The sequence below is a fragment of the Anomalospiza imberbis genome, chromosome 4, assembly GCF_031753505.1.
Source record: "Anomalospiza imberbis isolate Cuckoo-Finch-1a 21T00152 chromosome 4, ASM3175350v1, whole genome shotgun sequence".
Taxonomy (NCBI): Eukaryota; Metazoa; Chordata; class Aves; order Passeriformes; family Viduidae; genus Anomalospiza; species Anomalospiza imberbis.
In genome coordinates, this window is record NC_089684.1 from 21,587,286 (window position 1) to 21,606,713 (window position 19,428).

Genomic DNA, 19,428 nt, shown 5'->3' on the forward strand with positions numbered 1-19,428 from the left:
AAAATGTCAGCCCAGAGTAAGGGGAAAAAAAGACAGGATAATATAAGAGATGATGGAAAATTTTGAGAAAACTGAAAAACACAACACACATTTTCACATCAGTTTGAGAAGGATTAGTAAATCTGAAAATAAAGATGTATCTATTTTTAAAGAAAATAACTCAGTCTAAAAATCAACATGTCATAAGAAATTTAGCAACATCAGAGTACATCCTTGAAGAAAATCATTCTAAATATCACACTTTTCTACCATAATTTCCTCAGCACTGAGAAAATGCACGAATTTTCCTGTTGGCTGAGACAACTGCAAAAGAGATATAATTGAGATATCTTTGTGTGTGAACATGTCTTAGCCATCAAAGTCTAAAAATCACATATTACAATTCTCTAATTGTTTATACTCTATGATCTTTATACCATTACATGCTTAGGACATAACTTTTGAGAAAAAAAAAAAACCCAAACAATGAAACTCGATAATCCAGTAAGAGAAATTTCATCTTTACACCAATCATTCAGCAGTTTAATGCAACCTGGTTAGTTCAAGATTAGAAACACTAAAATGAAAATGTATGAATTATGAGGTTTTTAATGAAACAAATATTATTCCACTATTCGAATCTGAAAATTGTGACTTTATAAAAAACAATCCTGACCATAAGGTTTAAATAATTTGCTTCTGATTAAGGAGAGCAGGTAACTACATCCTATACATTAATCTCATTTGTATCTTCTGAATGACAGCAATTTTTCCCCTGCATCATCCCACTGCAGATGTCAATCTCTCTCCAAAAGTGAGTCCAAATATCAGACTTGCTGCAGCAGTAACAGACCTGGTATATGAGTTCATTGCTCTATAAACACAGGGGACACACACAGCATTGGTGGGGGTGGCTACAGAGATCAACAATACTTCCATGATTTCAAAAATAAATTCTTTCTTACCTTGGTTGCAAGTTTTTCCAGTGTATCCTGGGTGGCACTTACACTTGTTTGGCCCAATGCATTCACCATGTTTGCACCCTGGCTGGCATATGGCTGCAAACAGAGGAACACTCGTTATCTTTCCATTCCAGTCACAGCTGACAGTGCTTTACTTTGAAACAAACAGCAACTAACTAACAAATAGAAGTACTGTCTATGCCATATTCAGAAAATAAATACAGAACTCCAAGAAACAATAGGAAGCCATTTTTTGGCACCTCTCACAATACGACACAAACAAAATTCATAAAACAAACTTTCAAAGCTTCAATAACAAGTAACAAAAGCATTGCTTTTGAAGAAATATAAGAATTCATGCACAGATATATTTTTGCTGATGTAGGATTAGCCAACTGGAATATTTTCCTGGGTAACTGAAAAACATTTGACAGACGAAAATTTTAAACAGCATTTCTAAGTCTTTTGCATTAGAAATGTTTTTCTATTATTAAACCTACTTTTTAAATATACTGGAAAAATGCATTATTTACTATGCTCTAAGATGTTGTTTATCATTATATGACAAAATGCAGATACACAATCCTGCTGAGCTCTTGCTAAAGCAAGATAGACACAAAATAGGCAGAAATCAGATGGTAGCATAACTTGGATGCCCTGTACCCAGGATTTATCTATTTACCCCAGCTTAAAGTTCATTCTATAAAGTAACAGTATCATTTGGAATTTGCAAGTGACTAACTAGATCCTGCTGCAATAATAATCAGACAACAACGGGCGGTATCATAAAACTGGATGTCTCAAGGACATAATTTAACAGTAATCTCCCAGAATGCACTCAAAAAATGTAATTTGCCTTCTAGCCAAGCTGTTCAACAGGGTTAAATTAAACAAAAGTTTAAAAGAAACAAGATATTTGTTTTGGTTGTACTTCTTTGATGTTCTGAAAATCTTCTCCATAAGATTCAAAGCATCCAGAACTGGCAATTCCCACAAATATATCCAGAGAAGTAGCTGTTAGCATAGAAGGAGTTTGCTCCAGTTTTAGGACTGCCTTTATTTAGGACTGTTTCAGGACTCCCATTATTATCAGGCATGTTTTTTTTCTTTAAGCGTGGTATATACCTATAATATATAGGTGATATATCCTGAGACCATAAAATCTACAGCTCTGCTACTGATGGATCTTCCTAGTATGATGGTGAAGTCTCTTCCCAAAAAATTGTTAAGGAGTATCTTAAAAGGCAACAGAAATGCAAGATTTTTTTTTTCTCCCCTAACTAACACTGTCTGGAAACAGAGAAATGAGATTCAGATTTAGAAACATCTCTCAATGGAAATGTAAGGGAAAGGAGCTTCCCAGACTACTAAAAGGGTATGTTTCAGGAAGTATGTCCTTGGGTAATGGACAAGTCTGAGTGAAGAGCAAATGATCCACCATGAGACACTTCTAGAACATCGTACTTGGAAACATTTTCCGCTCTTTTAATCACTATGGCCATAAACAGGAAAAAAGGCTCTCCTTTCTTAAGAGTCTATTTAGATGCTGAGATCCTTATCTTCCTGGCATCACAGACCCAGGTCTAATCAGAGGTGATGCTGGCAAACTGAGAACTATGAAGGCCAACTTAATGACTTCAAAGAAATCAGGGAAAAACAAAAGTTGTGATCTAATCTACAGAAGATAAAGAGAAACTACTATAAATATGTTTTTGAAAACTTGTTTGAATTTTCAACTGCACTTTAGAGAAGATCTGTATTGTGAAGTGGGATACACTTACTTAAATCAGTTCTTTTTAAGAAACAAGAAGTACCATGGGATCACTTTGTTGTAAAGTGTAACAGTGTAACAGTTCAGTAACTGTTAGAAGAACCTGTGGCAACTTTAGGCTGATTTTTTTAAAGCCTTGGTCCCTCCCTCAATTGTACAGATTGTACATTAGCAGCAGCTCAAATAGAGAAAAAAAAATCTCATACTTGAAGACAAAAATCTCTACTATTCCAAGGAAAGCTTCCAAATGACTAGCAAACCACTGTCCATAAAGACAGTCATCATAATACACTGGGGGTTTTGCACATTAAATGGGTATTTGGAAATCTTTATTTGCTGCCAAACACAGTTCTTGAGGAAAACCTGTTTGTTAGAGTACATTCTATGAACTTGGACTACTTCAGCATTATGAATCTTACTTAGAAACAGCTGAAATTCAACACAATATTAAAAGTGAAGAATTTCTACATACAGGAGAAAAAGGTTTTGCAGTAAGTTTAACAACATCTGTAGCTCAGCCAATACCACAGATAAATCTGATAGCATTTCCTGTGAGGAACCAAGCCACTCACAGGATAAAATGTGTGCATCTTCCTATTAATTTTATCAGGGCTTTGCAGGGTGCTCAGGACTAAAAAATCAGATGGTTTAGCCAAGTCTGCATGCCTGGCTGGGGTCCCTACTGACCACTACCAGAGTGACCAGGCCCAGAGGGATGGGTCAGCTCCAGCCCTGCCATCTCCAGCATGAAAATCTTTATTCAAAGGAGAAGCTGCCCAAACAAGGCAGTAAATCCACTCACTGACTCCCAATGAGCTCTATTTGAACACTGGCAACAACCAGATGCAGGTACAAAAATAAGCTTAAGCCAGACTTTCAGCATTTCTTTTAATAGCAGACAACTATTTCAGCTGTTTGGCATGAGTCAGAGCATACACTACATGTGCTGATGTGACTGGGTGTTTTAATTCTCCACTCTATGTGTTTTCTTGCAAAGCTCCAGATACAACAGAGCAGAATACTTCAGTCACTCCATTCACACACAGACAAATGGAGTTTCTGCATTTTTTTGAAAACAAGTAGACTCACAAGTAATGGAGAAAAAAAAGTCTCCCAATTACTACTTTTGGCCTCTTGAAAATTTAAAAATTCCTCCATAACCAATAAACTATCATCTCCTTCCAAGTGACCCACATTTACTGAAATAAAATACAGATGACTGAAATAATCCATGTCCCTGAATTTCAGCCTGTTATGTAACACTTGCTTCCCTACTAGGGAAAAAGGAAATGTAGACAGAAGGGTTACACCAGGTTGAGAAAGTCACTCTCTGATGAATATAGGGCAATGAAATCCAGAAGGTTCTGAAAAGGGCTGCCAAAAATCATTAAAAACTTTCTATTCTTTAAATAGTAACTGTTGTAAACAAAAGTAAAAATTATACTGGCATAAACAAGTGCCACTCAAAACAAGACTGCTAATTTACTGTTGAATCAGTATCAAAGCAGACCTACCACAACTCCAAGGATTACTCTCTGAAAGCTGTTAAGCTGCACTCCCATTGGGTAGGAATGTGGATTGACATGGACAGAAAAAAATCCTAAACACAGCAATTTTCATCTTTAGTCAAGTCCTGCTTTTTTTATCTGTGCCATAGAATAAACTATAACTAAACTTTCATTTTCACATTATTGACCAATTCATTCAAGACATAATCAGCAAAAAAACCTCTGGTCTCATGATTATTCATTTCAGTTGGATCGTTTAAAATGCTTTTTGTTGGGTCAGATGTGAAGATTTGCTCTCAGTTCCCATTTACTTCAAGGAGGTACCCTAGGGCCTTTTATTTGGTAATAAATCTGAGTGCCTATTTTCAAGGTTGGCAAGAACTACCTTTTTCCTCCAAAATAATGTGACAAATACCACATTTTAAGTCTCACTTAAACTTCAGAACAAATTAAACTTCCTGTAAAAATAACACAAGGAATTGAAATGTGAATGGGTGGTTTGGGTTTATGATGGGTTGTTTGTTTTTTCCTTTTTTTCAAGTGTGGGAGAGTGGAAGAAAGAATTTCTGGTGAAATGCATACGCTGCTAGCACAAGTTATGCTCGTGCAAAAGCCAGAAGCCACCAATCTACTGAGCCACTGCTTGCTGTTGGTGGTATCCAAGCATTACTCAACAATTCTGAATTATTATTTTTAATTGTTGCACAAATACAACAAATGAAAAACACATTTCACAAATTCATTATGGGTCTGTAATGCTGGGGGATGTTTTCATTTCATCGGTATTTTCTCACTGCACATCGTTCCCTCGCAACTGCTTTGGAAGTACGCCTCAGACTCGGTCAGATCCTCTGCTCTAGGCTGCCCACTTTTATGGACACAGGTGACTACCACATGTCCCCTCTATTCCTTCTCTTCTAGAATTTTAACATTACTGATCTCTTAACTGACTACCAAACACTGTTTGGTGGAGTCCTAACCAGAAGATTGCACTTACCTGGTTCCTACCTGACTAACTCCTCTTCATTTGTGGCCAACAATGGAAATCCCTGAGCTTTCTTAATGGACTATGTCTAGCAATTAAAATTCTCTTTGGTTTTCCAACACTCCTAGCTATGTTTTTCATTAAAACAGCATTGAGTACAATTCTTACATTCTTTTTCTCTGTTTTGCCTCCCAATTTCTGAGCTTCTTTTTCATCTCTCTGAAGCCTAAAATTATGCACAGAAATACCTACATCTGAAACAAACTATGCTAACCATCTGCCTGAGTGGCCTTGTTTCTGCCCTCTCTTCCCAAGTAACATGCAGCCCCCCTATTTATTCTGACTCCAGATCCCAGCTCCTTAAAATTCAATTTGCTCAGGCACAGCAAGTAATTTGTGCAGCAGCCCAGAAATGATTACATAGTGTAATCAGCTCCACAAAACTTTATTGGATCCTCTTACACTGCTGATTGCAGAACACATTTCCCATGTTTGGATCATTTCTTACATTCCCCCCACTGCCAGCTTTCTAAAAAGACTTGCATGTAGGTGAAATAAGCTTTCCTCCAGGCTGCCTACTCCACCTGAACCTGGGTGCCTTCCTCCTTGTGGTGCTCACAGACCACAACACCAAGTTCCATAGTACTCCTCTCCCTCAGAGTCAGCTGCATCTCTGTTTACTTTTTGCAGTTCTTTGTAAATTATGCAATCACATAAACATGCTCAGGAAAATGAAACTGCCTTATTCACAGTCATTTTGACCTAGGATCCCAAAGGTATGAGCTAATTTGTAAAATAAATCATAGTAGATCCTTCAGAGTTGCATATTTCTTTTTTGTTCAACTACATACTTCAATTACTCACAACTGCAATAGAATGCATAAAGCTTATCCCACCTCAAAGTTACTAGAAGGTGGTAAAAACACATCATACCCAAAACTCATATTAGAGAATTACTTCTGAAAAAGTGACTTTGCTTCCCAAAGAAGTGAATTAAGAGTCACAGAATGTATCTCTGCAGAGATTAATAAGCCTGACTAGGACAACTGGGTATTAATTTTCAGTTAATTTCATCTGCACAACACTTCTTACTATATATATTTTTTTTTAATAATAAATATCCTTGACCAACTTCAGTAACTAGAAACTGACAATAACATCAGACAAAATGGTAGTATCTAATGCCTAAATATTTTTCCAGAAATTACTTGCCCTTATTTGTGACATTCATGTCAAAATGTTCAAGTTTTTGTCTGAAACATACATTCCATTAAGTAACTGGCTCCTTATTTTTCATGCACAACTCCAACACTTGCCCGGGTAAATCAGTTACTCAGTTTGCACTTACGATTCTGGTAACAGCACATTAACATGACAAACTGCAACCAGTGTGGGCCATTCACTGCAGTGAATGCTTGGCTTGGCTATGACTGCTGCCAAATGTGTTTCTAAACCACACAGACAAATCCAGACCCTGGTTTATGAATGCCTTGCTATTCAGAACAGCACTACACAGCATGCATAACTTAAGCATGGGTAACACTGAAATCAATATGATTTAATGAAGTCAGTAGAAGTTAAACTAATGCTTATGCACTTAAATACTATTTTTTAAAAATCAGCAGAAGTCTGATCTAACACACGCAAAATTAGAAAAGCAAGAAATATTTCATGCTTTGTCAAACTTTGTGTTTGCATTTCAAGTGGTTCACTAAAACTGCTTAAAGTATGGTGCTTATCCTCTCAAATGCCTGTTACCTGAATTTTTTTACGTGTTCACGGAATTACAACAGGTAGAACCGGTGTCTCTGTGTGGTGACATGAGTGTCTCTGTGTAGTGACTGAAGACAAACTGAGTCCTTCTGATATTTTGTTTATTCGAATATAAAACATCCACTGGCTTCAGCAATGTAACTTCTGTATCACAGTAACAAAGCTGATATCACAGACAGATGAATGGCCGAGTGCTTTGCTTCTCCCTGAGACTCTCACGCTTCTGCCACAGGAAGTGCAACAAGAATCACAGAATCTCTAGGTTGGAAGACACCTTCAAGATCATCGAGTCCAACCCATGCCCTAAAAACTCAACTAAACCATGGCACCGAGTGCCACATCCAATCTTTTTTTAAACACATTCAGGGACGGTGACTCCACTACCTCCCCAAGCCATTCAAGTACTTTATCGCTTTTTCTGTAAAAACTTCTTCCTAATATCCAACCTCTATCTCCCTTGATGCAGCTTAAGGCTGTGTCCTCTCGTTCTGTCAGTTGTTTCCTGGGAGAAGAGACCAACCCCCACCTGACTACAATCACCCATCAGGAAATTGTAGAGAGTGATAAGGTCACCTCTGAGTCTCCTTTTCTCCAGACTAAACACCCCCAGCTCCCTCAGTTGTCCCTCACAGGGCTTGTGTTCCAAGCTCCTCACCAGCCTCGTTGCCTCCTCTGGACGTGCTCCAGCGTCTCAACGTCCTTCCCGAACTGAGGGGCCCAGAACTGGACACAGCACTTGAGGTGTGGCCTCACCAGTGCTGAGTACAGGGGGAGAATGACCTCCCTGCTCCTGCTGGCCACACTATCCCTGACACAGGCCAGGATGCCCTTGGCCTTCTTGGCCACCAGGGCACACTGCTGGCTCATGTTCAGCCAGCTGTCAACCAGTACCCCAGGGTCCCTTTCTGCCTGGGCACTGTCCAGCCACACCATCCCCAGCCTATAACATTGCAGGGGGTTATTGTGGCCAAAATGCAGGACTCGGCACTTGGACTTATTAAACTCTATCCCACTGGACTCTGCCCATCCATCCAACCATTCCAGGTCTCTCTGCAGAGCCCACCTACCTTCCAACAGATCGACACACGCTCCCAGCTTAGTGTCGCCCCCAAATTTACTAATGAAGGACTCAATCCCCTCATCCATGTCATCAGTAAAAATACTGACCAGAACGGGCCCCAGCAGAGACCCCTAGGGGACACCACTGGTGACTGTCCCCAGCTGGCTGCAGCACTGTTCACCACCACTCTCTGGGCCCGGCCATCCAGCCAGTTCCTAACCCAGCAAAGAGTGCTCCTGTCCCAGCCATGGGCTACCAGCTTCTCCAGGAGTGTGCTGTGGGAGACAGTGCCAAAGGCCCTGCTGAAGTCCAAACAGACAACAACCACAGCCTTTCTTGCATCCACCAGGCAGGTCACCTTGTCACAGAAGGAGACCAGGTTGGTCAAACACGACCTATCCTTCCTAAAGCCATGCTGGCTGGGTCTGATACCCTGGCAATCCTGTAAGTGCTGCATGATGACACTCAATATAAACCCATCCATGACCTTACTGGGTACTGAGGTCAGGCTAACTGGTTATAATTACCAGGATCCTCTTTCCCACCCTTTTTGTGAATGAGTGTCACATTGGCCAGCTTCCAGTCGTCTGGAACCTCACCAGTGAGCCACGAACAAACAAGACACATCAATTCCTAAGCAGAAACAGACTACAGCCCTGGGTACCAAAGTAAACTATGTTGATTTCATTTTGCTCTAGTGTGCCAGGTCCTACACTGCTGGAGACCAAGGGCTGTAAAGTTTCCCTGTTCTGGGAAGGACAACCTGTAGTGGAAGTGCAAAGCAGGCAGTGGGGGGCAATAAGTGCCTCGGCCATCCCAAAATAACCTCACACTGCACATGATTCAATGCCATGAAAGCAAATTAGGCCTCCTAGGTCTGACAGCTTGTAAATGCATTGCTGGTAGTACAAATAATTTGCAGAAAGGGAAAAATACTGCACAGGGCTTGAGGGTAAAATAAAGAAAAGGAGTGAAAAGGAAAAAGCATCGTATTTTAGAAAGTAAGTGTATCATTGTAGAGGCATCTGGGACAAAATAGCCCTGTTAATTTCTTTCCCCCATCATCTTCCCCAAATCAAATGCTTTAAAAAATGAAAAAAAAAAAAAAAAAAAAAAAAAAACACCCAAAAAATTACCTTCTTGTCACATAGTAAAATTTTCATGTAAACTTATGACTTCAAGGCCATAACTCCAAGTCATAAACTTGCCAAAAGTATTTCAAGAAATATGTTCAGCTAACCTTTGGGCTGGCACCTTAGGCTGGCTATTCTCTGCCTTAAGACGTAGAATGCTGCAAAACAAATATCCAAAAGAGAAATTCCAGCTTTTTTTTTTTTTTTCTCTGTAAGGAGGATGGACTTGGCTGTGGTTTTTATCAACTTGTTACATTCCTGGAGAATTACATACATTCAACATTCAGAGCTTTTCTGAAATAAAAAAAAATTCTGGTACACATTTAAAAATGGAAATACCTTACATCAGTATTTCAATATGAGATTTAACAAATACATTTTGATACATAAGAGTAATTAATGATGTGATGCTATTCTTATTCAATCAACTAAGGAACTACACTTTGTCAATCTTCATAAGCAAGTAGCTGTAAAAATTCTCATGTTTCACGGTTCAGGTTCAACACCTCCATCAACAGAGCACAAATGCTTTTCTTAAAGACACAGTATCCTTTCATTTAAGTATGAGTATATATTTTTAATTTAATGCTGTGTCTCCACAGCTCAAACACAAAGGCCTAGCATCTGGATGCTAATTTGAGAGCAATTAAAATTACACCCAATATATATCTGAACATCTGCAACCAATAAACATGTTGGCATACAAATTTATTGGTCATTTTTATAACATTTAAAAATGCAAAGTAATCTAAATTAAAAGTGATGCTTAGAAGCCTTTTCAGCTTTTGCTACCACATGAAACAAGATATGCTACACAACTTAAATAAGATGAAAACACAGATATATGTTTCAGGCTATTTGAAATCAATGTATTTGCCAATAAATTTAATGTTAGCAGCATGGCTTGTTAGGCTACACAGCCTTGTGATAGCAGGCCGGGACTTGAGCAACAGCAGCTCTTTGTATTTTAAGTAGTGTGTGACCAACACTTCAGGGTTTTCTATGATTGCAACTTATACTAGTTTAAATTAGTTTTAACCAGGAAGTCCCTTATCCTTGGTTACAGTGAAAGGAAGCTCCTCAGGTTGTTGCTGGGCTTTCAGAGAAGATGCAATTGCTCAAATTGATTACTGATGACATTTCCTTAGAAAAAAGCAGGCTGCAAAACTACTAATCTGTATATGAAGTTCATGAGGAATGCAGTAGGGAAATGAAAAAGGATACTGTATCTTTAACACAGTAAAGTCATGCTTTAAAGGCATAAAGGCTCTAAACTGGGAAAAAATGAATAAAAATAGCAAAACCTCATTTTTATTCTTGAATAGCAGTGTAAAGCAGTATTGCAATTCTGTATAAAATGCCTTTTCTTTGAAAAGTACCAGGGATGCACAAAAATATCAGTCATTTTATAAGAAGCAGACATGCTCCGTATCAGTATTTATTAAACACTGCCAACACAAAGCATTAATTCAGACTGTGATCTTGCAACCCTAAATTCAGTAGCAAAACTCTTACTGACTTTGGGGATGTTTCTGCTAGCAGATCAGCCTCCTAGAAACCACTGTTTTCACTGGTCATTATTGACACAATCATGGTTTTATTTTTGTGCATCTTGGACTATACAGAATTGCCATTTCCACTGACAGCAATGTTACATGCAGGAAACAGAAATCCTAAGCTGCCCATGGCCTCTCCTCCCATTGATGTGTTGGATGATTTATATGGGTAAACTCCCATCAACTTCATTTTCACCAATACAAAATCTCCTTCTAAGCATCAATGAGAGCACAGCCACTGCTTCCTCCCCCTCCCACCCCTGTAAGAGATTACACAGAACAGGTACACAGCCTTTGAGCTCATTAGGACAGCAGCAGCAACACAGACACTGCAAGAGCCTTCCCAAGGGTTGTGAGAAGGCAGCAACATGCACAGTTCCCAGCAAAGCACTCAGTTATGCCTGCATCTGCTATACATCATCTTGTACAAGCTCCTCTCTCTTGCAAGTCCTCTTTAGAACTTCCTGAAATCCTATGCTTTCTACCAGGTTTGGCTAACTCTAAATGCCAGCCTGACATCCTTCAATTAACACTTTTTTAATGATGCTAAGCTAAGGGGAGGTGTAAACTGATGGTTTGACTTTATACATCCTTGACTGTTCTGTCCCTAGGCCTTTAAGCCAATTGTGGTGGAAAACTACTTTGTTGACCTACTCTGGGTTTGCTTCCTAGGTAAAACAAACCTCAGCACGGGGAGATAACCAGATGGAGTTACAACTGATGGGCTCTCTGAAAGAGCACACTCATCTTCACCACCCCTTCTTGAGACAGACTACATAGATTTTCTTACTGTTTAAGGAGAATTACACATAAAAATGGGTGAAGTCATCAAATATCACTGATCATCAAACCCATGTTCAGTTAAGTTTTATTCCTATTAAGCATCTTCTGTTGGTCAAACTTTCTATCCATCAGACAAAATCTGTGTGACTCCAACAGTCACACAGACTCCAGTCGGCAGAGGATCTGACAGTAGATCTGCATTTGTTTATAGAACCTGCAGATCTTGTCTTCTCTTCTGTATCTAAGTTAACACAGCAAACGGAACCATTTTTGCCTTCAGCTCCAGCAAAGGAGTTGTCCAAATTGTAATGCAGAAGGAGAATTCAAGCCACTTCATATTGCTTTTCTTTTAAAATCCTGCTTAACTTTTTAAATCTATGTTAAAGTATTATCTCTTTCCACAGTTTTTTGCTGTTAAACTGCACCTAAAGTTTTGAAACAATCTTCACATCTGTAGTGTACCTTGACTACATATAACTGGTGTACAAATCAATTACAAACAGACACACAGCCAGGTTCAAAGCAGGTGTATTTTGTTCATGAAAGACACACACACACGGAGAAACCATTTTTATAGCTTTTGAAAGAACTACAGAGATATTTGTCAGCCAGCTAAAAGAGAGGCAGACAGATCATTAGTTTTACGAACAGTTTTGAGGGAACCTAGACAGATGAGTGGTTTTCCCTGTGTCCTTTAAAATCCCTTGAATGGGCTCTGGGTTAGGACAACACATTCAGTACCACAGATGCTGTTGCCTTACAATGAAAAAGCACTTAGAAATTAAAAATGCACTATTGATACCTGCTTTCACCAAAAATACTGTGTCACAGGAAGTCACCTCCTCTGCTCTGAGAAAAGAAATTCAGAAGCAACTCCTTCTACCCTCAATTTTACTCTGGGTTATAGCTCAGCTGTGTGCACAACAGTAAGTCATAAAGCAAGACAACAACCTTATTTTTACACATATTTCATCAGGTACTTTATCAACATACCATCTTTCAGAGAGGTAGGCTTTTGTGTGATTATTCCCACTTACAGCTATTACTCCCACTCCTACTAATTAAAGTGCAAGTAAATCCTGCAGGCTGGGCAACAACATGGGATTTTTGGACTAATTTCAAGTGGGATATTTAATATCTAACTTCAGAGCATTGATGCTGAGAGTCTCTCAGAGGATAAAGGATCAACTCTATCACTGATGAGGGTATTTCATAGGAGCTAATAGTTGGTGTTAAAATATAATTTCTGTTGCTTCCAAATTAGCCTTTCTACACACCAAGTTGAATTAATCTTTTACATACCAAATCAAAATCTACGAAAAGCTGCTGAGTTATGTTAATGATGGAGGATATGCACAGCTCTAAATCTAAGCCACTAAACAAGTGTGGATGGATTTTTAATTTACAAGGACTAAGAAATGCCAATGAATTTGAGTTACATTTGTTCAGAGCCTTTGAAAACATGCCTATGTTTTTATCAGTCTCAAAATGCATTTAGCTGCCTAAACATGGATCTCACTTGGGTGTTCAAAACCTGCAAGAAAGGAAAAAAATCCAACCTGTTTCAAAGTTCTTGATTCTTTCAGTTTGAAGGACACCTTCTAAGCACATTTACTGGAATTTGAAAGAGCATTTGGGAAGGGAATTTCTTGTCACTGCAGAGTGAATATTTCTACAGGCTGAGATGTTACAGCTGACACTGACAAGCTCTGGAAGCAAGCTTACAGACAGATGAGACCTACGTGCACAAGTCTTGATTGGTGTAAAGAGGAGACAGAGGATGTTGTAAAGAAAGAAATGTAAATTAAAGGAGGGCCCTATTTCAACTTCTTCCTCCATGTTTATACGAGCAGAAGACAGCTGAGTTATTATGCTGAGTGAGGTTGCTAAGCAGCACTGAGCAAGATTATGCTCCATGTGCACTCCTTTGCCAGTCAAAGGGACATAAAAGGAATATCTTCACACTTCACAAAACCAAGTTTAGCTAACACAGCTCAGTTTCCATTTGCAACTCTTTGGATGGATTATGGATGGAAGATCAGGAGCACAGAGTCATCAAGGCTTAAGGCCTTAAAGACACTCATCAGCTGCACCACACTCATACTCTGCTAGAGCTGACTCATTCAGGTTTAAGCATTTGTCACAATCAAACAATTAAATTATACAGCTGGTTTAAACAAACACTTTTTTTTTTTCTTAATAGCTGTGGGCAGAGGGCACATCCACACGTGCTTGGTGGAGCAGCTCAGCTGGACAGCAGAAAACACATCCAGGTATTTTAGTGACCACTTGGCCTTGACTCATCACAGTTCAGACTTCTCTGCAAACTGGGACCACCCTATCATGTATCTGTGTGCCTGCTCCACTCTGGCTCCAGCATAGCTCTCACCTTACATTTGTTGTCAGAAGGATAAATTCAGAGATAATTAGTGCCCGTGTGGTAAATTATGGGTGAGTAAGGAGGTGAGAGTCCAAAGGTGCTGTAGCAGTTCCAGACATACCAAGGATGGCTCAAGGTGGTTTGAAAAACAGCAGTTCCAACTCACTAATAAAGAGTTCAGCATTATTGCCTAAATATTTGAAGCTTCTTTTAGACACATTTATAAACTGGGTCTCACTGCTAACTTTTAAGTCTGACCCTACACTTGTTTTCCTTGTGCAAACAGAACTTGTACTAAAACACCAAAGAAAATGTACATTTAGTAGAGAAAGTCTGACACCTATTTATGCCACTCATTTTGGGGACAGGGCTAAGAGCTTTACCTTTGACTAGGGAGAAAGCAGAGGAAATAATCACATACTTGGCTTTTTGGAAAATTTTCAGTGATATTCCTTTATACAGTAAAATACCCAAGTTTTCCTTTGAGGCCAGAAAAGTTGTCTTCCGTGCCAGGTTAATCCTACATACTGGGTGCCACATTCCCAAGGTGGAGAGCTGACTACAGATTTTCTATTTGGCTCCAAGCACCAGAGAGATTCCCTTTCATTTAGTGTAATCTCCTGCTTTGTGATATGTCTGGAATTTTCACCACCCGCAACTGGGGCAGATTTTCATGTTTTATTTTGCCAATAGTTTGACTCCCATTTAGAACAGAGAAGGAGCTGCTGATGGTTTCAGTAAAATTTTCACCTAAATATTTGAGACTCTTCTGATCCAGCAATTCAAAAACTATCAGTATGTAAAGAAAAAAAAAGGTGGAAAATGCTTTTTGACACCTAAGTGATAATGGTATTCTTTTGAAAGTCTGGTCCCAATTACTGGAGATGATCCCAGAAAATACCTATCTACATGTCTTCTGAATGCGCATGGAGACAAATTTGTGCATAATGGACTAAAATGCAGTGGAAGGAGGTGAGCATTCACCTACCTTTAGCCTTAAGGAAAAGAAAAAACCATTTATAGTATCTGGAAAAGCTAGCACTAAAAATTAGCTTACTGACAGAATTCAAAGAACAACAAATAAATTATACTTTCTGTGTATTATTACTTTTGTCTCATTTCAAATTTTTAATTATGAATCTTTTGATAGTATAAATTTATGCAACTTCTGTCTCCCAAGATCATAAAAATGCAAACATAAATCAGATTTGGTAATAATGAGAAACTGACTTTCACCTAAACATGAGCTATAATTTATGGTCGCAATATGGAAGACAACTTGTCTAAGAAAAGTGACACACTAGTCTGGACTCTTGGTTTTTGTTTGTTTTAAACAAAGCAAATTATTGATATTTGCCAGTTAAACCTTCATAGCCTCAAACATTTAAACACACAACGATTTTCAAATAAAATTGCATCACAAAAGATGGATATAGATCCTATTGCCTCTGGAGTAGCCTCAATCAACCTACTAAATAGTTTTCTTCCTTCTTCATAAATATTCATGCCAAGGAAAGGATTACATGTTACCAATTAGAGCCCTAAAAATCAAAATTATTCATGGTATGGCTGGAGAGGTATCAACCTGAGAACTCTGCATCAAAGAAACAGTATCAGGAATGTTGTATTCCAGAAGTACTTTCCATAGTTTTTTACTAGTCATCTTATGTATCTTTTAACCTTGTGGGCTTCTAACATACTTGGGAAGAGAGAAACCAGTCTTGCTGTTTACAGATTTGAACAAAACCTTTGCTGAGAGTTGCATTTCCAAGGCTTTTCCTATCTTTTGCCAAATATTTACCCTGCAGACTATGAACTTACAGCATTTAACACCTGTTTTATTTTGGAAATGGCTTGGCACAAAATTATCTCATCCACATAAGTTTGTGTCTAAATAAAAAAAATAAAATAATAAAAAGCTAAGGACCAGTGTTTATAGGCTTGCTTCTGACAAAACTTCAGGATGTCCCTCACGTATGAGTGTCAAACACATGAGTAAGCATCCTCAGTATCAAAGGTGGTAACTTTAACAGGCTGAAGTCTCTACATTGCTCCTAACAATTTTAATTTCTACACAGTACTAGCTGCCTCCACAGAATTCCTATTGAAGGTGTAGTTAATGATGAAGACTTATCTATTGGTTTATCCTGCAGTCATATCAAAGAGTCTAGATAGATGTGAGCATCTCAGAGATGTTTCTCTTCACATGTGACCCAGTAAAAGGATGCTGTCAGGCAGATTTATCCCCTTAGTTTGGGTTTACTGAAAGAATACTTGCGCTTAATACTTATTGGAACATTTCCATCAATTTTCTAAGTGAAATATCAGTAATTTTGGTTTCCTTCTTGGATGCAAATATTATCGCCCTGCAGTACCTGTAACATTACACAGTGTAGTTACACCAGGTAATAAGATCAGAGCACGAAACAAAGCAGACACCAAACAGAAATTTCCAAATTCTCATTGCCCTAACTCCATTTTACTTTATTTGACTGCAATAATTTTTAGCACTGTTAAAAACAGACAGAATTTTAACATGACAGCATCCTTCTAAGTCAGTCAGGCGCACACGTGCAAAAGCCTAGCCCTGCATTGTAAGGATGTGTGTGAACACGTGAAAGACATGACTAGGTGTGTACAAGCCTTCTCTACAAGTGACTAGAAGCCCCAGCAGCAGTGATACTCACGTTGGCACTGTCCCCAGGCCACTCGGGCCCAGCCCCAGCAGCAGTCAATTCTGCTTCCAAACCGACACAGTCCTGCAGATGAGACCATTTGTCTGGGCCACCTGTACAAGACAGTTCAACAAAGTCTGGTAACACATTTTAAAAGTAGCTCAAATCATCCTAGAGCAAAAAAAAAAAAAAAAAAAAAAAAAAAAAAATTAATCTTCCAACCAACCAAAAAAACCCCAAAAGACAAGAACAGCAAAAACCTCTTCTGTATAGAGATATATAATTTTTTTTTTTACTTTCTTTGAAGAGAGTAAGTGCTCTCAGCTGAGCCTTGGGATATTTCTGTCATTAGCACTTTGTTTAGTTCAAAAAATGCAAATGCCAACAGGTGGAGAGGGGAAATGATAGTTAGGATAACTGAGCAAAGCCTGAAAAAGCTAACATGCTTTGCAGTATGCTCATTGCTGCCACACCCAGGCTGGCACTGAACAGAACTTCAGAAGTCTGAAACAGAACCTACAGTGTGGAATAAACACCATCATAAAGTTTAGGCATTGTTTCAGTTCACAATATATGACAAAGTTTTCTTACTGAAACATAAAAGGAAAAAAAGAACGCAAAAAAAAAAAGCTTCTTGGACTGTTAAACAGAAATTAAATATAAAAGGAGACCGGTAGTCTTCCCTTGTTCCAAGGAAAAGATACCACGGCCTCACGCAGCTATAAACTATTGACACGAATCAGTAATGTCTTTAAACGACGGGCTGAAACCCCGTGAGCGCTGCATTTGAACAGATCCTATTAAAAAAAACCAAAAAGAATCCCTGGGGAGGGCGGGGGTCGCGCTGGCCACTTGCCCCGCACGGCGCAGTGCCCGCTCCCTGCAGCGCCGCCGGTCGCGACACTTGACACGACACGACGCGACACGGCCCGCGGGCACACGCGCCCCGAGCTTCGTGTCAGAACTTGAGCCGCGATCTCCGCCGCCGTATGCTTCGAGTGCCTCCGGGCGTCAATAAGCTAATTTTATCTCTACAGCACGCGATGCGCTTTGTTTTTAATTCTTGCGGGACGCAGCCCCGGCGGAGCAATAAACTTATCTTATACCTAAGCCCGTGTTTAGGCTGCCGAGCAAGGCGCGCACGGGGCAGGGGCGGGAGGCTCGGCGGCCGGCAGGTCCGTGCCGGGAGCCCCGGAAGCGGCACCGGCGGCCCCGCGCCTCCACCTGCGTCCCCCCGGCCGGCCGCGCCCGCGGGCACCGCCGCCCGCATCGGGGATCGGCAGCGCCACACGCGTCCCGCAGAAGGCTCCGGCCGCCCCCGCCTCGCCGGGAGCCAGCCCCGGGGGCCGGTGCCAGGCAGGAGCCCGGGGGCCACCACAGCGCCCCGCGTCTAAAAGGGGAGAGCCCGGGCTACCTCCGCTCTCCCCCAGGGAACGCCGACTTCGCCCTGCCCGGCCGGTCCCGGCCGCCGCCCCCGCTCTCCCCGCGCCTACCTTCTGTCAAATTCCCCGGCCGCCCCCAGCGAGAGGCAGGACGCCAGGAGCAGCCGCAGGGAGAGCTCCATGGCCGGCGGGGGCTCCGCTGGCCGCCGAGGCAGCCCCGGGCGGGCGGCGGTGGCGGAGGCGCTCCCGCTGCCGGGCGGGCGGGGGTCCGGCTGCCGCCCAGGCCGGCCGCGCTGCCACAGCTCCGGAGCGGCGGCGAGCTCGGCGCCCTCCCTTTCCCTCTCCTTCTCCCTCTCCCTGCCCGCCCGCCTGGCTGCCAGGCGGAGGAGGCGCGGCGCGGGGAGCGGCAGCGCCGCCCGACCCCGGCAGAGGCGCCCGCGGCCCGCCCGGGGCCGCCTCCCCCTGCCAGGGGCACCTGGCGTGCGTGGGACACCTGGGGCGGGAGAGAGCGGCAACGAGCTCCAGCTGCTGCGGACAGCGAGGCACAAGCCGCGCTCTGAGGGCACTGAGAAGGGTGGGCTTCCTTGTCATGAGCTTTTGTATCTTGAACTTCCTGAAGGAAGATGGTTACGCCCTCCTCTCTGCAAAGCTCCCGTCTAAACCAAGAGCGTTACGATTTGACCTTCTTTTACCAACGAAACCACCCCAACAACAAAGCTTTTTTAAAGACTTACGAGGTGTATATGTTTTTTCCTGTCTCAAATACTCCTATTAATAGCTCTCAGGTGTTGGCATGTGTGACATCAGGTGTCCAGCCCGTGTCCAGAAGAGCAAGTGATAAGTTTAAACACTAACCACACAGCATGCAATGTGCTTGCACCGCTACTGACAGCAATTACTGCATCTGTACTCACCACTAACATGTTAAAATACAGCCCTTATTTTTGTTTGGTTTCTATGAACTATGGCTTTGCGACCTACCAAAGGACACTTCTAATAGCAGCCTGTCACCAGTTTAGGGTCAGAGCTGTTCTGAGATCTCTCTGATTACAGTCAGATGGGGTCAAGCACTGGGACTGGGTTGCAGCATTTGTTTAAATTGTGCCTACATCAAGGCTAAAGCTCATCAGCTGTTCCTACAAGAGTCTGGCTGTAGCTTAGAAGCAGAAAACAAGGATTTTCTCTGGATTATGCTATAACACAAAGCCAAACCCTTCAGAAAGCAGTTGGATGCCAACCATGACTTAAAGTTTCAGATTTCAGCTGGTAGTTCTGTGCAGAGCATTTTCCACCCTCTAAACACAGATAATTCAAGTTATACTGCACAAAGGTGGCCAATTTTTGCACAAGATACAGATTGTGCTAGTAAGCCTTCAAAAATTACACCTCTCCTCAGAATGGTTTTACCACTTTCTGCTCACATTTGAGCAGATCTCCTCCAATGCTCCTTCCCCTCTTTTTTTTCATCTTTTTGTGACCAT

General features: G+C 41.0%; 1 protein-coding gene across 8 annotated transcripts in view; it reads right to left on the minus strand.

Moving 5' to 3' along the window:
* The window catches only part of NPNT (nephronectin), a 48,973-nt gene extending 29,932 nt beyond the window's left edge, over positions 1-19,041 (minus strand). For 3 of the 8 annotated variants that reach the window (XM_068187452.1, XM_068187447.1, XM_068187448.1), the window contains exons 1-4: positions 18,059-18,213; positions 16,578-16,678; positions 9,279-9,329; positions 945-1,037 (exon numbers count right to left, since the gene is read on the minus strand). In XM_068187452.1, coding sequence (XP_068043553.1) covers positions 945-1,037; positions 9,279-9,329; positions 16,578-16,678; positions 18,059-18,129 — 316 coding nt within the window. In that variant the 5' untranslated portion in view covers positions 18,130-18,213. Of the gene's footprint in view, positions 1-944; positions 1,038-9,278; positions 9,330-16,577; positions 16,679-18,058; positions 18,214-18,681; positions 18,764-18,927 lie in introns of those variants that run through there. The other 5 variants (XM_068187451.1, XM_068187450.1, XM_068187453.1 and 2 more) reach the window with 5 other exon arrangements.
* Between the last annotated feature and the right edge of the window lie 387 nt (positions 19,042-19,428).